The sequence below is a fragment of the Durio zibethinus genome, chromosome 15 (assembly GCF_047325235.1).
Source record: "Durio zibethinus cultivar Kanyao isolate XHJ-2024 chromosome 15, ASM4732523v1, whole genome shotgun sequence".
Lineage (NCBI taxonomy): Eukaryota > Viridiplantae > Streptophyta > Magnoliopsida > Malvales > Malvaceae > Durio > Durio zibethinus.
Window position 1 is genome coordinate 7835506 of NC_143176.1, and position 17190 is coordinate 7852695.

Consider the following 17190-nt stretch of genomic DNA (forward strand, 5'->3'; position numbering starts at 1 on the left):
CTAACATTCACTATTTACATAGCAGTCATTATATTGGTGTTAATATTCCAAGCAGCACACAAATTCTTATTCACTGAGTCCGCAGGAACCGAGTTCAGGCCTTCTAATCGATTCTTGACAGCATCCCGTACTCTAGCAAACACCTATTCAGTTGTCTCTTTCCATCCCCTGTATAACCTACGGTTCCTTTCTCTCCATGCCTGATATATACAAGCACTCCAAGCAATTTGCAAGATGACCGAGATCAATGGTTTCCCTTTCATCCTACACTCTACTCACCTGAGCTGCCATTCACCTATCTTTCTTCCCATCCTACACAGCTATAATACTTTTTGCCATATTGCTTTTGTGAACTCGCATTCAAAATACAAATTCTCTAGATTCTCTGCCATTCCTATATAAACAGCATTGCTTATACACCTCCATTCCCCATGCTTTTAGTCTATTCTTGGTTGGGAGTCTGTTTAGGATTGCCATACATGCAATCAATTAGTGCTTTGGTATATGATGCTAGAAACATATCAACTTATACCATTCCACCATCCCTTGCATTGGCCTAATCTCCTTTCACACTGCCCTAGTTGAATAGCAGTTCCCAGGAATAGACGATACTTCAACACCATTGTACTGTCTCAAAATTGCTGAGCTGTGTGCCTTAGCTGAAGCAGTTTTCTCCAACTCCAACTGCTCCTTTGCTGTGGCGAAACCTGCCAGATGCTTCTACCTTTCAGCATTTTCATATTTTTACTTTTGTCAGTTATTAATTAATTTGTCGACAACTTTTTATTTGATGTCTAATAGAATAAATCTCTATTTCTGTTTTAAATTATCAACCACGTCTCATTTGAGTTTTATCTCGGTAAAATATTTTTTTTCACCCGTTAAGTAAATCAATTCTATCATTCATTTTCTTAAAAAAAAATTGTCATATATATTCCTACATTTGATTTTGTGGGGTTAAAAACTAGGAAGAAGTAATTATAACTTTTGAAAGATAAATTCAAAATCAACAAAAAAAAAATGTAAATAGTTTTTTTGGCTAAGGGTGTAAATAAAGAGAATATTTAATGAATGGTTTATATATTTAATTTTTATTTATTTATATTTATTTATTAATTTGAACAAATAATTACAAATAACATTTGAAATAAATAAAAATTTGTTAATTAAATGAAGAAATTATAAATATATTATAATTTATTTATATTCAGTTCTTTCATGCCTTTATTTTTTTCACTTGCTGTAATCGAATTTATGAATTATGGTTGAGATTCCTCAGGATCTACGTAAGATGAATAAAATCCCACTCAAAGACAACCTTTCTGTTGTCCATTCTTTGCTTACAACTAAGCACCGACATTATCACTTTAACCAAACATTGCACGTCTCAATGATCTTTCTTTGTCTCTCATTGTCAGTCCAATCAAACCTATCTCTCTCTCATCTCAATTGGGAAAGTTCTTTCAAAATTATGCCTCAAATTTCCAAGGTAACATCACCATTAAGTTCCATAATCAAGCATCTTTCATTTCTATTGCTTGGATATTTCCTCCATGTTTGATATTATCATCCATAAAAAAATCTCCTGTCTAATCTCCATCACATATTTCTTACAGTTTTTTCAATATAGTACGCTGGTTTCACTAAAGACTAGAATCACTCTATCTCTATCAACTAATAAATGGATCCTTTTAAGGCAAGATGTAAATGCATATGTCCTTAATTCACATGTATAACAACACCTTAAGATATTCTAGAGTAAATAATACTAAATTGAATTTACATTTTTATCTTCAAGTTGTTCCAAAACTATATCCGTAACATGTTTTAACACTGCTCTTATTTTTTTCTACATTTGAAATAATTAATTCTTTAATATATATAAGCTTGTTTTGAATAAATTGAAAGTGTAATTTTTTTTTTAATTATCCACTGACGATGGGTAAGATAATATATATTATTTTTTGGTATGATAAACACCATACTCTCAAAAGTGTCAGTGAAATATGAACTCTCAATTTGAAACAAAGAGTAATATGATAATTATATATTATAAGATTAAAACACTTTAATGTATGATTAGAATTTAGGATTTTAAATTTATATTTAAATTCCGACATTAATGTGATAGGTTATAAAATGAAAAAGGCCTATATCTGCATCAGATTTATAATAAAATTGATTTTTATCATCATCTCGATCTAGCTAGGATATATATGCAATGTTAGTCTTCCATCTCTCTCTAGCTAGGATATACATGCAATGTTAGTCTTCCAGCTAGCTGTATGTATAATAGGAAAAAGGAAATGGAAAGAAGAAGATAGATGGGGCAATACAGTAATGCAGGGTGCCATGCGTAAAATGGAGTCTCTTTTCAGCTTTTAAAAGAGAGCTAAGAGAAGAGAAGACAGCAGAGAAAAAAGGATCAGGAAAAGGACAAAACTCTTTGCGTGAGAATGGAAAGTAGGGTTTCCATATGATATGGGGCAGCACAAGAGTAGCACAAGTTGACCCTAGAATTTGACACGTTGATGTTGGAAGCTTAGGTGTCAGCACTCAGGTTCTTTAAGTTGTGGGATGCAGAGATCTAAACTCTTGCTCTTTGTTTTTCAACAACCTCCCATCTTATCTTGACAAATAACAGTACAATAGAGCAAAAATACATGTGGCACTGGTAGGGTCGTTTACTCGGGGTCCAAAAATATGGACGGATTCAAAATTTTTGTTATATTTTTTATAATATATAAAAAATTATCAATCAATTTATTTGAAAAAAATTATTTAAAAAAATTTAAAAGTGTTTACGAACATTTTACTTTACACTTTTATCTGCCTCTACTCAAGTATATACATTGGAGTTTGGTACTCAAAGCACAAAATTTTTTAACTCCACACATCCAAGCAAATAAGGACATCATATACTTGCCACAACCTATCATGTACGACTCTATTAGACTTCACATTTTTAGGTATCATTAAATCACTTTAAGTAAGACCTTTCATTGGCAAAACTAGTGATAATCATCAATCATGGCATGTTACGTCTTTCATTGCATGAGAGAGAGAAAAGAAATCAGAGGGGCCTACCGAAAACGTACACGCATAACTATGAATATGGCCCCTATAAATTAGAAAGTGGACTTGGTTCGGCTGAACTTCGAATTTCTGTTTAATTGAAGACTTGTGTGAAGTTGAAAGTTCCGTAGCTTTTCTGCACCATTTCTTGTATGATACCTTATGGTTGAGTCCCCCCCCCCCTTTTTGTTTTTTTAAATTGAAGAAAGGACTTTTGGGCTTAATGTGAGTTCTAGGCCTTTGAAATTGGAATTTGGGCTTTCCAACCCAATTGATTTTGTCTTTGAGCTTCAAACTTTATAATTGGATATTAAATTGGAAAATGATCTAACATTGATTTTGACCTACACAAAATAAACCAACTTTGCATGCAAGATGAATCAATAAAAATTGATTTGAAACAAAACTCATTTAAACCCAATAAAATAAGTTCAATTAAAATATTTAAACAGGCCTAAATTTAGCATGTTTGAATCAAGATAAAAAATTAAATAAAATACAATTGTTTCCAATAAAATTAAGTGTTTACATCCTTTATGATTTGTAAGCAATAATTATGATACCAAAGACTTCATTTTCTTAAAGTTAACACAGAATTTAGATGTGACTTAACCACAATTATAAAATTTTACAAGAAATAAACTTTTTAATAAAAATTTTAAATTTGACAAATGAGATATTGAAAACAAAATCGACGTATTTAATATACTTAAAAGTGTTCATAAATTGAGCCCAATCGATTGGAGCTAAGCCGCTTTTATGGCTTGCCCAGGACATGACTCGGCCTACCCAGTAAAGCTAATTTAATTTAAATTTTAATATTATATATAAATATTATTATTTTAATATTTAAAGATATACTTTAAAATTAAAATAAAATAAGTAAATATTTAACAATAAACTAATTTTGCATGTCTAGTCCAAACTCTGATACGCCAAAACTAATTATAATTAAGTTACGCCAAAATTTCTGATAACTTTTATGGAACTAATTCAAAGGATCAAAACTCCAAAATTGATCTTATAATTTTTTTCATTATATGTAAGGAGTACCAACAAAATATATCTTGTAATTATGAGGAAAAAAATCTATTCAATCATGACTTTCCATTTTAAATCTGTTAGTCCACCATCTCATTTAAATTGATTCAATCAATCAATCTAATCCGATTTTTATAACACTATTCCAGTCCGAAATTGCTTTAATTTAGATGACTCCAACGAAAAAAATGACTTAAAATTGAAGTAATGTGATCATTAGTGATCTTAAAATGCTATGTTTGGTGTAATAATAAAAATCATACGTGATTTTAAATCACACTGTTTGATATTACATAAAAATTGATTGAATATAAAATGATCAAAATAATTTTATAAAAAGAATACAACAATTTTAATTTTTATTAAATTTATAATTTATAAATAACAATTCATCATTCTATAGAAAATTAAATCACAGTTTTTGATAGCAACATGAGAATTAACTAGTTAAATAAACTAATTTTACTTTTTTTTTTATAGTTAATAACTTGGAGGTGTGCTTATAAAGATAAAATTTATATAAGGAAATATGTTTTCATTCCCGTTATTCAATTATAATAGAATTTTAAAGCTTACTTCCTGACAACAATAAAATTTTTTTCATCCTTTAAATACAAATCAAATCATTCTTTCCAAACAACGATTTTATCACCCAATGATTTAAGATCATTATCATGTAAGATGTTTTAAATTGTTATCAAATGCTAATGAAAATTTATTTTTCGTGCAAAATTTGTTAAAGTAATAGCAATTATTTACAACATAACATAAACTTTAGTCTTAAATATATGATTTCTTATAATAAATAATGAGTACAAATTATCGTAAATTTTAGAACAATCATCTCGTATCGAATGTTATCTACGTTGTGTTAACCAACCAAGCAAACCCTTAAAAGTTCTAGAACTGTCGTGTACTTAAACATTCCACTTCCCTTATCAAACTTTTTTTCTTGTAGCTTAAGTGAGTGGTTGCGTCCCACCAATGCTACAATTCAAACGGGTAACACTTTTACACAAAGCAACTGCACTATTTGTTTTATGCAAACAAATTGATACATTTAAACGTTTTGGTTTTTTTAGTAGTCAAACTTTTTCTTAAAGCAAGAAGACTCTGCTCTTAACCCAATCATTAACTTCTTGGTTGCCATTAATCAGGAGATTTAGAGAGTTGACCAATGGCTCGGAGGTTGGAGTCTTGAACTTTTAACTCAAGAATCAAAGCACGGGGAGGTTTATTAGGAAGCACAGCTTAGCAGACTGAGTCAGCCGACGCAGGCAACGAGAACCAGAATGGATTAATTATTATTATTATTGTAGTATATAAAAAAGGTTAATCTCAAGCAACTGCTAATCAACTTACTGATGAGATTGGTGGCTAAGGCTCTCAAAGTGAGCGGATTAGTTACAAATACTGATTCCAAGTATTAAATTATACATACCCCTTTTCAGTTTATATTGCCATCTTAGTGGATTTTATCAACAAAACTTATTAAAGAAAAAAATTTTTGACAGGATTTTTTGTAAGATGCCCAGACAACTTTAATTTTAAGTGCAAATTGGCAGAACTATTGGTAAAAGAATTCGTTTTACTTTACTTTGTATAAAAAATTGATTTTCAAAATTAAGAATAATGATAATAGAGAAATTAAGTATTATAGCGGTGAAATATATTATAAAAATAAGATTAAATCAATGATTGAAAGCAAACATAACAATGATGATGAAATTGGATATGATAATCAAGTACGAATCAAAAATAATCAACTACCATAATTAAAAATCCTGTTATTTTTTCAATTTTACTCTAAAACAATCCACTGCTCTAAAATCCAGTAATTTACTGAATTTTTTCCCCTTCAATTGGAGACTGAAGGAGCAGTGAAGGATTTGGCCCCAATTGCACGGTTGGGGTGCTACCCAAATTCAACCCGTCGATGCAGTTGGGGGCCAAAATCTTTTTAGATTCCACCGCATCTATAGTAGAATCCAAATGAACCGTTAGTGGATTAGTTGTCAAGTTTCAGGCTGCCAACTTTATTTTGTATAAAGAAGTTTTCTTGTTATTCCTTAAAGTAACTTACATGCTTAACAGGATTATTATAATAATAGAATCAATCAAACTTTTGACCAAATATATGCTCTTAATCTTGCGTATATTTCCAACGTGTTGCCGTCACCCTTACACGGAACTCCATTTTTGTGAGCATTTTTGTTTTTCTTTCAAACTTACCCAGCAGCTTTCTTTTCCTTCACTCTTTGTAAAAAGCCCCTACCATAAACCACTTGTTCTTATCTTCTACTAATATATTAAGCCTCGCCCAACAAATTGAACCTTCACCTTGCAACACTCAATATTTTTTTTTCTTCATCGATCTGCAAACGAATTGACATCTTCAATTTATAGTTTATATACCATGGAAAAGTGGTCTTTGCTTAGCCGCCTGAGGAGGGCCATGAAGAAGGTCAAATTCTTGCTAAATTTCAATATGAATCGATGGCGTATTGCTTCCATGATTGGTGCTTCTCCGAGCAGCCGGAGGCTGAGCTTCTCGGATAGGCCAGGGTTGAGGGCATGTGCGGACGACTATGATTCTGATGATTCGGGTTCTCATTCTAGGAGACTCGCTCGGACAACAAGTTGTCCATCGGAGGACGATATTGATAAGAGAGCTGAGATGTTCATAGCAAATTTTCATAGACAACTTCAGATGGAAAGGCAGGTTTCTTTGCAGCTCAAATACCTTCGTGCGAACAGCTTTGACTACAATTAATTCATTCTTTCATTGCTTCATTATTTTAATTTATGTTGAACGAAAAATAAAAAAACATTTGGAGCCTTTGGGGACAGATTTCGATGATTGGTAATTAAACACAGTGTGAATGTAATATCAATGCTCAGAATTTGGTAATGGAAGCCTGTAGATTTCATTAGAGGCTTTCCATTATTGCAAATTCTTTGTCAATTTATTTTTTCTTCATGAAAATTTTGGTTGGTTTCTAAGAGATTAATTGTATAATATTCTTGGAACATGCTCTCATCACCGGCGGATGGCCCCCAAAATTTTTGAAAACCTCTTTTATATATATATATATATATATATAAATTTAAAGAATTCCTAAATTAATATTGCTAATTAGTTTGATTTTTTTTTTTTTTTTGTAATCTAATTTTATGCAATCATTTAAGAAAAATTAAAATTTCTGTACGACTTCGTTTACAATTTCAATTTCTTTATCACTTGGGTTTGGGATTTCTTTAGATAAAAAATTGCTTCAATTTCATTCTTTTAAAGATATATTTTATTTTTCTAGTTTGGATTAAAAATATATTAATTTATGTTAACAATTGATTTATTTTTATGTATTTTTTAGTTTTAAATTATTTATTTGATGTATTTTATTTTTTATATTTTTATTTATGAATTGATAAAACTTATAATTATATGATTTTGTTATTTTTTATTAGCATATTTCTAGCATATAACTTTTATATTAAAGGAATTTAATAAAATACTTCAAATGAAAAAATATATATAATTGTAGTTGGCCTTCTCAAAATTAGATGTAAAATTTCGTTACTGATTCTCATGTAATTAATAATTACATTCTCTTTAAGTTTTGTAAAAATTTCCGTCGGGTAAGATGTCTTTTAATTAATTTCCAAAACCTTTACAAAGTATCTTTGATACATTTGAAATGCATTAGATATGTAGGAATAATACCAGACACCTCTTGGATTTAAAAAAAGAAAAAAAAAACCGTAGGGATTAAAAGAAAAGATTACATGGATATATATAATATTCAAATAAGTTTATATCAAAATATAATATTCAAATAAGTGTTTTGAATTTTACTCAAAAATTAAAATAAGCCTTCAATTATGAAATTAAGGTTATTAATTTTTATTTTATTGTGATTAAAACCTTGTTGTTATAGAATATTCAATTTTTTGGTTAAAATCTTCTTAATTGGATAATGTAACTCCTAAAAAATGCTTATTTAAATTTATTTGGATAACTTTTTAAAAAGTAAAATTTTCAAATTTATTTATTTAAATAAAATGAAAGGTCATAAATGGATTTTAATTTTACACTAATATAAATGAATTTTCTTCATTTTAAAAGTAGGAATTATATATTATCTTAAAAGTTTTTAAGAGTAAAATTTTCAAATTTAAATGAATAATAATTTAAAATTTGAAAAGGTCAGATTAATGCATTTTAAGCGCAAAAAATCAAACTTAGAAACTAATAAAAGGACAAAGAGGGCATGACTTCTTTTATAGAGTAATTAAAAATTATTATGACTTGCACAAATTGAACGAAGGTTGAGATTATTATTATTATTATTAGAATTCTCTCCACCTGTAGCCGCGGTTTGCAAGATTAACCATGACTAATAGAATCCCATGACTTATTCTCCACATGAAAACTTAGATTTTATTTTACCGTCGTCCAAATCCTTTTCTATAGTTTTTGATAGCTCTCTGAACCCAAAATCCCCATATAAGTCCTCCGGATCCGAACTTTACATAGCATCTTATAAGCTTCTTATAGTCAGTAACGGATTTTGATATATAATTTTGAAGGATTAATTAATATTATATAATATATATTTTTTAAGGTCTATTTTATCATATTTATAAATATAAATATATAAATATGCAAACAATATACTAATAAAAATATGATAAGTTATAAAATTATAAAACAAAAATATTATTATGACAACATTATACATTTAACAAACACATGATTTACAATTAATTTTTTGAATTAGTAATTACACAATCTATCGATGAATTATGAGAATTTTTTTATTTTTTGATAATTTAAAATTGAAATAAAAATGTATGAATAAATCATTTATATTCAAACATTTTATCAAAACAAAAAACTAAATATTCTTTTAAAAGAATGAAGATGAAATTTTGAGACTAGAAATTTATTATTTTTCCATCATTTTGTAAATTAGTTTCAATATTATTTTTGTTGAAAAAAGAACTACAACAACATGCGATAGAGATTAAAGTAAAAATAAATAAATAAATACACACATATATGGAGAAAAGGAGTTGTAGTAAACTAAATCTCCTTTTTCCTTTTCTTAAATCTCCTTAACTTTGACCTTGTACTAAAAAAAAAAAGAAAAAAGAAAAAGCATATTTGGTACTTGGTTGAAAACTTAAATCTTATTGAGAAAATTAAAATATTAATTTAAATTTTATTAAGTTCATTTTGATTGTAATTTAAAATTTATGACAAATCTCTTAATTTTAAGAATTTACAAATAATAATTGTTGGATATAACATCTAAACAAATATCAATGTGATTTGAACATCTTTTAAATTACAATGGACAAAATTAATTTATAAAACACAAAAAATAATAAAATTAACACTTTTAGTTTACAGGATCAATTTAGATGTATTTAATATAAATATATAAATGGTAATAGGGGTTTCAAAATTTTTTAGGGGGGGGCCACTATTATCATCCGCCCTTGCTCATAATATATGCATTACTACTTAGAGGTGGATTTACATGTTTCATTAAAACGTTTATGAACATTTTAAAATTAAAAAATTAAGAAAATTTAAAAGATATTTTTTTGCTTTGATATGTTTTATATTATAAAATTGATAAATTTATTGATAATTATATATATATATATATATTATAAGTAAATACTCTCAATAAAAATCTTGAATCCACTATTACTACTATTATCATAATAGCAAACCAAAATATCTAAAAAACTCATTTTGCTAAGGGTGCTTTTAAAAAACCCCACTAAAGCTCTTCACACCTTTTTTTTTATAAAATTATTTTTAAATAAAATTATTTAATTATCTTTTATCAAATTACTTTTCTACCCTTTATACACCATTTTTATCCTCTTCTTTTCATAACATCCATGTAAGCATATCTAGAAATAATATTACATTATCAAACATATGCATATTTGGTAAATTCTTTATGTTATCGAATATGCATATCCGATAACGTAAAAGGTCCGAATATGCATTTCAATAAATATTTTAATTTACCAAAATGCACAACCAAAAACAATTATAAATTATCAGATACACATATCTAGTAACATAAAAACTTAATAGATATGTATATCCAAAATATACAAAACCTACCAAATATGTATATTTGATAATGTGATTATTTTAATCTCATTTCTTGTTATATGTTGTTAGGCATGTAAACAGTTTTGAAATATTTAATAAGTTCTTAAATATGCATAAGTAATTTGTATAAATATATGCATATGACTATTGATTTATATATTCAACATAAAATTAAAAATGTTTTAAATTTCAAAATCAATATCTATATACAAATATGTGCAAAAAGGAAATTTATAAACAAAGTCGTAATTTCTCTTCCTCTTATTTCTAAATAAACATGTTTAGGTTTAATGAGACAATTATTGATGAGATGATTGTTAATACAAGCATTTGTCACCCCTACCAAATTTGATTTTTATCTCAAATATCATTTTTATTTAGGTAACAAGCAAGCCCACTCAGTCCCATGTCTTGCATGATCAAAAGTATTTTCAAATCAGACATCTTGAGTGCTAATATCTGCAATGAAATTCTTTTCATCATACAAGACACGGTAATGAATGCGCTTACTTGTTTAGGATACTTCTCAAGTCTTGCTTCATGAAAATTAGTCATTGGGAAATATTTGGAATTTAACACCTACTATGCTAGAGTGGTTATTAAATAGATTCCATATGCTTTTGTTTAGAAGCTGCATGTCCCCAATCAAAATTAAACATGAAATAACCTTGGATTCGTAGAATTAATATTATTTAATTTTAATTATAAATGATCATATTAATAAAGAATGTTAAAACTAAAAGGTTTGAAAAGTATCGTTTTGAATAATTTGAATGTGACACATTTAATTTTTACTTTAAAGTTTTTATTATTTATTTACATATCGTATTAATATTTTCGTGATCTCTTAATTTTTTTAAATTAGAATTATTTGACACATCCTTTAATTTATAATATATTTCTCTATGAATTTTTTGATATATCATATCAAACCATAGACTAGGAGTGATAACGATTCGGTTTGATCGAATTCGGTTCGATTTTTTTGAATATTACATAATATTATAAAAATTTAAAATCTGATCCAAATTCGAAATGAATCTTCATTCGATCCAAACCGAACCAAACCAAATTTTATTGATTCGGTTTATTGATTTTTAATTTTTAATTTTTTTAATTTTTATATGTTATTTTAATGTTTAATATATTTAACTAGATTTTGATATAAAATTATTATTTTTATTTTATAAAAAATTAAAATGTATATATATAAAAACAAATATATATATAATTCGGTTCGGTTCAACTGTTTTTAATTTTTTACCTTTCAATCCAAAATTCAATCTAAACCTAATATATATATGTAATATCCAAACTTGATTCGAATCATATAAGAAAAAAATTAATCCAAATCGAACCGAATCGAACATTATAATTTCGAATCCGTTTCATATTTCTCGATTTTTTTTCTTATTCCTACCAAAGACACAAGACAATGGTAATATGATAATTTTATATTTTTGTCATATAAAATATTAATAATTAGTATATTTATAATATATTTTATAAAATAAATTATTTTTACGATTTCTAAATTTTGATGTGCATATTGTTTTGGTCTTTAAATTTTAAAAAGTAACATATTAGTGCCTATATTTTGATGATTATAATGAAAAGATCTTCCTATCACTCAAAGTGTTAGTTGAACGGTTAAATGAAAAGATAAAAGAAAAATTACAAAGTAGGATAATGGATTGATAATATTATAACTTTAAGGTTAAGAGATAAAATAATTATGAAAAATAAAATTTTGATACTCCTTTTGACCCAAAATATTTATCATGTATTGACTTTTACCAAATTTAAAAAAAAAAAATTTTGACTTTAATATATTTAATATTAAATTTAAAATTTTTTTAATAAAAGTAAAGTTTCATTACTTTTAATGTCAAAAAAGTAAAAAATTCATAAAAAATAATTTTAAAGTATAAAAAATAAGAGTTTTAAATGCTCCAAAAAAAAATAAGACGTAATTTTGAGACATCCAAAAATAAAAGATGGACAAAAAAATGGGACAGAAGGAGTAAATTTTATTTTTATATATATTTAATTATGATGTAATTTTATTGTTATTTTGTGATGCTAATTTTTAAATTAATTAATATTTTTCGATTAAAAATTTATTAAGTTTGCAGCTAAACTTATCCATAATTGAGTTGTCAACAAGATCTATAAGTTAAGCTCAACTTGAATTGAGTTTTGAATATAATTTTAAAGTCGAAACTTGACTTGATCAAATTATTATTTTATTAATAAAATATTTTATTTAATTTTATTTTAAAATAATTTTACAAATATTAAAATATTAATATAAAAATATTTTTTAATATTTTAAATTTTTAATAGTAAAATGAGCCTGTTCAAATTTTTAATTGATGAATAAAATAAGACCTTGAATAAGACTCTAAAAGAGTCATCCAGATTTGGTTTGATTTATGAAAATCTCTGCTTTCAATCTATAAAATTAAATTTATCATTTTTTATTAGTAAGTGATAATGTAAAATTTATAATATTTTATTAAAATTTGTATACTAATATTTTATAACTAAAAAACTTGATTTTTGAATAAATATTTTATGATAATGAAATATTATAAAATAAATGATAAATATATGATGATTTATAATCTAATTATGTGTTTTACACAAATAATGAATAATTTTTTTAAAAAAAAGGTAATTTTCATCTTCAAGACACAAACTTCTTTTTTTATCCTAAAACTAAACAAAAAAAATATTTATCATAAAATTAAAGGTAAAAAATAATATTTTTTTAAAATTGAGAGAATAAAACGATACGTACCTCAAACTTTAGGTATTATAAAAATAATTTATTTTATTTTTTATGAAAATTATGTGATAATTTATATTAATATAAAAATATAAAATATAAAATATTTATTTTATTTACCATAAATATAATTTTTGTTAAAAAATTAAATTATATCACTTTAATTTTTTTACATTATTTATATGTTGTATTATCTTATCGTGCTTTAATTACCAAACAGCGTTTCATGCCTTTCGCCTCAAAGCACTTGAAGCTTTTTCGTTCCCATCACGTTCCTTACGCTTACGGGATGAAAAGTCAAATGGGTAGTTCTAATATCACGAAAGAATCCTCCAGAAGAAAAGATTCAAACGAGCCAGCAAGGCAAAAGACAGTAGCCACCAATTCCAGGACACCAACGTCATTTAATCTTCGCCCTTCTGCTCACGTCTTTTCCTTGATACAAACCTCTAATATCTTCTACGTGGTGCTATTTGCACCTAGTGCGGGCAAAATCATTCGATTTCGTCAGATTTCGACTTGACCTTTTAGGGTCAATTTTTTTTTTAAAAAATTAAATATCGAATCGGATAGAGTAAAAAAAATTTTGGGTTCGGGTCGAGGTCGGGTTTTAAGCAAATCCGACCCTACCCTACCCGATATATATAAAAAAATTATTTTTTTAATTTTATATTTAATTTTATATTTAATTATATATATTTTTTATATATATTTAATTTTATATTTATATTTAAAATAATATTTTATTAATTTCGGGTCGGGTCGGGTCGGATTTGATTTTATACAAATATCGGGTCGTGTCGGGTTCGGGTATTAAAAATAAAAAAATTATCGGGTCAGGTACGGGTTTGGATATTGTATATTTAAAATCGGGTCGGGTTCGGGGCGAGCAAAAACCCGCCTCGACCCGACCAGTTGCCATCCCTATTTGCACTTCAAAATTTTTCCAATATATCTCAAAAAATTAATTTTTAAAAAAATTACGTAAATAACCATTAATTAATTATATTTTCGTCATTCAAATCTATTGTTACTTAGATATTAAAAATTCATTTTTGAATATTTTTTAATGTATTAAAATTTTATTTTTGAAAAATATTTTATTATACCAAAAAATACATTTTTATAAAGTATTACAATTATTCAAAAATATATTTTTGGAAAACATTGTAATTATTCGAAGATACATTTTTGAAAAGCATTATAATTATTCAAAAATTCATTTTCAAAAGTAATTCTTACCTCAATTTTCTTGTTGTAATCTCTTGATCAGTGTTAGATGTGAGAATATCGAATGACTCTTTTTGCGATCTCAAAATAGATCTCTAATAACTTCTCTAAGGTATAAGCTATTTAAATTTGGTAGTAAAAACCTCTAATCTTTCGATCATACAATTCGTTCAATAATGTTTGTAATATTTTTTTCAATTTTAACAAATATGCATATGAAAAGAATCGATAATTGTGAAGAAAAGGTCATGTAAATGGCTATTGCACCATGTGTAATAAGATAATCACACTCTATTGCACATGATACTACAACTAACTTGCACAAGCGTCTCTTCACAGTTAACGATTTCTTTTAGATGCGCGTTTGTTAGAATTATAAAAATGTTGCAAACATTATTAAATGGACAGTTCTTGGTAGCGGAAAGATTAGAGGTCTCTATTATTAGATTTACTAGTCTATTAATGATATTGTCATGGTTAATGTTCCTTATAGTATAAAATTATTATGTATCGAAAATTCATTTTCGAAAGTTTTTGAAGGATTTCGAAAATGAATGTCCAAAAATTATTGAGAATTTCTGGAAATACACTTCTAAAATTTCTTAAAGGTTTTTAGAAATGGATGTCCAAAAATTTTTAAAGGATTTCAAAAATAAATTTTCGATACATTGAAGATGTTTCAGACATCCATTTCTTGAAATCTTCAACAATTTTTAGAAATTCATTTATAGAATGCTCGAATCACACCTTAAAATTACACCCAAAAACTTAAAATCTTAAATTTTTTGAAATTAAATACAAAATCAAATGAAAAAATAAAAAAATATAAATGATTTACCTATAATTCTAAGCTATTTAATGTCAAATGGATGATTGGGGCTTGATTTGGGGCTTAATCCTTAAAAGGTTTAGGGTTTTTGGTTGAAGAAAATGGAGGTGTAAGGATATGGGTGTTTGGATTTTTTAGTAAATGTGTGTTTGTTTTAGGGTGTGAAGAGAAAAACTAATAGATGTTAATACTAATGGGGTGTAAAGAGAAGAACTTGGGGTGTAAATAGTATCACTCATATCTTTTGGCCTAATTTGACATGACAGTGACACCCCATATCTCACATACCAATAACATATTAACATCACAATCCCTAGCCAACTTTGATAACAAAAATCTCTAATCAAATCAAAGATTCATGGGAATTTTTACAATAAGTTTAAAATTTTTGACTTTGTTATAAGATCATTAAATAATAACTATTAGATATACAAGAATTAATATAAACCATTGATTATTTTTTAAGTGTAAAAATAATTAATTACCTATTAACTTGTTAACTTAATTTTAATTAATTAACATTAAATATTATTTATTAAATAAAATAAAAAGTATTTTAAAACTGCTAAGATTCTTCTTTTTTTGATTTTTTTATGACTTCTTTTATTTTTTTCTCTAACTTTTTCTTCCTTTTATTTTTTATTTCTTTAAAAATGTCATCAGCTTTTCCTTTTTCTTTTTTGCTAGATTTTTTGGAATTTCATCTATTATCCTAACCTAAAAAATAATTCTAAATAGATAAATAAGTGTTAACATAAAAAGGTGAGAATACTTATAAAACTAGTATCATTAAGTGTAAAATATGTTAGAAGCATTGCAACATAAAAATGTGATAACAATCGTAAAATTGATGTTATTTAATGTAAAATAAGTTAGAAGTGTTGTAACACCCTAACAATGAGTTTTTAATAATTCTAAACATAATGAAAGGTAGCAATAATCATAAAAAATTATTATTGTAACATAAATAATTAAATTGGTAATATAAAAAATTATTATTACCAATAAAAAATAATTTTAAATAAAAAAATTAACATAAAATAGTGAGAATAATTGTAAAATTGGTATTATTTAATGTAAAATTGTTAGAATTATCATTACACCTTAGAAAAAATTATAATAATTCTAAACATAATAAAAGTAACAATAAATTGATAATGTAAAAAAATAGTATTATAAATAAAAATAATTATAAATCAAAAAATAAGTATTAACATAAAAAAGTGAGAATAATTGTAAAATTGATATCATTTGGTGTAAAATATATTAGAAATATCATAATACCTTAAGAAAAATTGTGATAATTTTAAATATAATAAAAGGTAAGAACAAGCATAAAAGATTTTATTGTAATATAAATAATGAGACTGATAACATGAAAAGTTTATTATTATAAATAAAAATAATTCTAAAAAGAAATACATATTATCATAAAAATATGAAAATAATTATAAAATTGAAATCATTTGATGTAAAGTATGTTAGAAGTGTTATAACGTAAAAAGGTAAGAATAGTTGTAAAATTGGTGTCACTTAGCATAAATTAGATTAGAAATGTCGTGGCACCTTAACCAAGAGTAGTGATAATTTTAAATGTAATAAAAAGTAGGAACAAACATAAAAAAATTATTTTAACATAAATATTATTTTTGACAAATGAAAGAATAATTATTATAAATAAATAATAATTCTAAACCAAAAAATAAGTGTTAATACAAAAATATGAGAGTAATCGTAAAATTAGTATTATTTGACGTAAAATGTTAGAAAATATTGTAACACCTTTTAAAAAAATTATAATAATTCTAAACGTAATAAAAAGTAACAACAAACGTAAAAAGATATTATTATAACATAAGTAATTAAATTGGTCATTAAAAATAAAAAAATAATTTTAAACAAAAAATAAGAGTTAACATAAAATAATGAGAATAATCATAAAATTAGTATTATTTGATGTAAAATGGTTAGAAATATCGTTACACCTTAACAAAAAATTATAATAATTTTAAATATAATGAAAAGTAATGACAAACATAAAAACGTAATGATTTTGTAATGCAAAAAAATAGTATTATAAAT

The 17190-nt window shown here is 25.6% G+C and overlaps 1 protein-coding gene across 1 annotated transcript; it reads left to right on the forward strand.

The window, feature by feature from the left end:
• The first annotated feature begins 6398 nt into the window (after nucleotides 1-6398).
• Nucleotides 6399-7119, forward strand: LOC111301968 (uncharacterized). Its single transcript, XM_022897929.2, has one exon. It carries the CDS (start codon nucleotides 6533-6535, stop codon nucleotides 6887-6889), a length of 357 nt encoding a protein of 118 aa, XP_022753664.1. The 5' UTR covers nucleotides 6399-6532; the 3' UTR covers nucleotides 6890-7119.
• Nucleotides 7120-17190: the final 10071 nt, after the last annotated feature.

Bases quoted from the DNA above. Each gene is read 5' to 3' on its own strand.
- LOC111301968 (XM_022897929.2), top strand. From the start codon at position 6,533: ATGGAAAAGTGGTCTTTGCTTAGCCGCCTGAGGAGGGCCATGAAGAAG.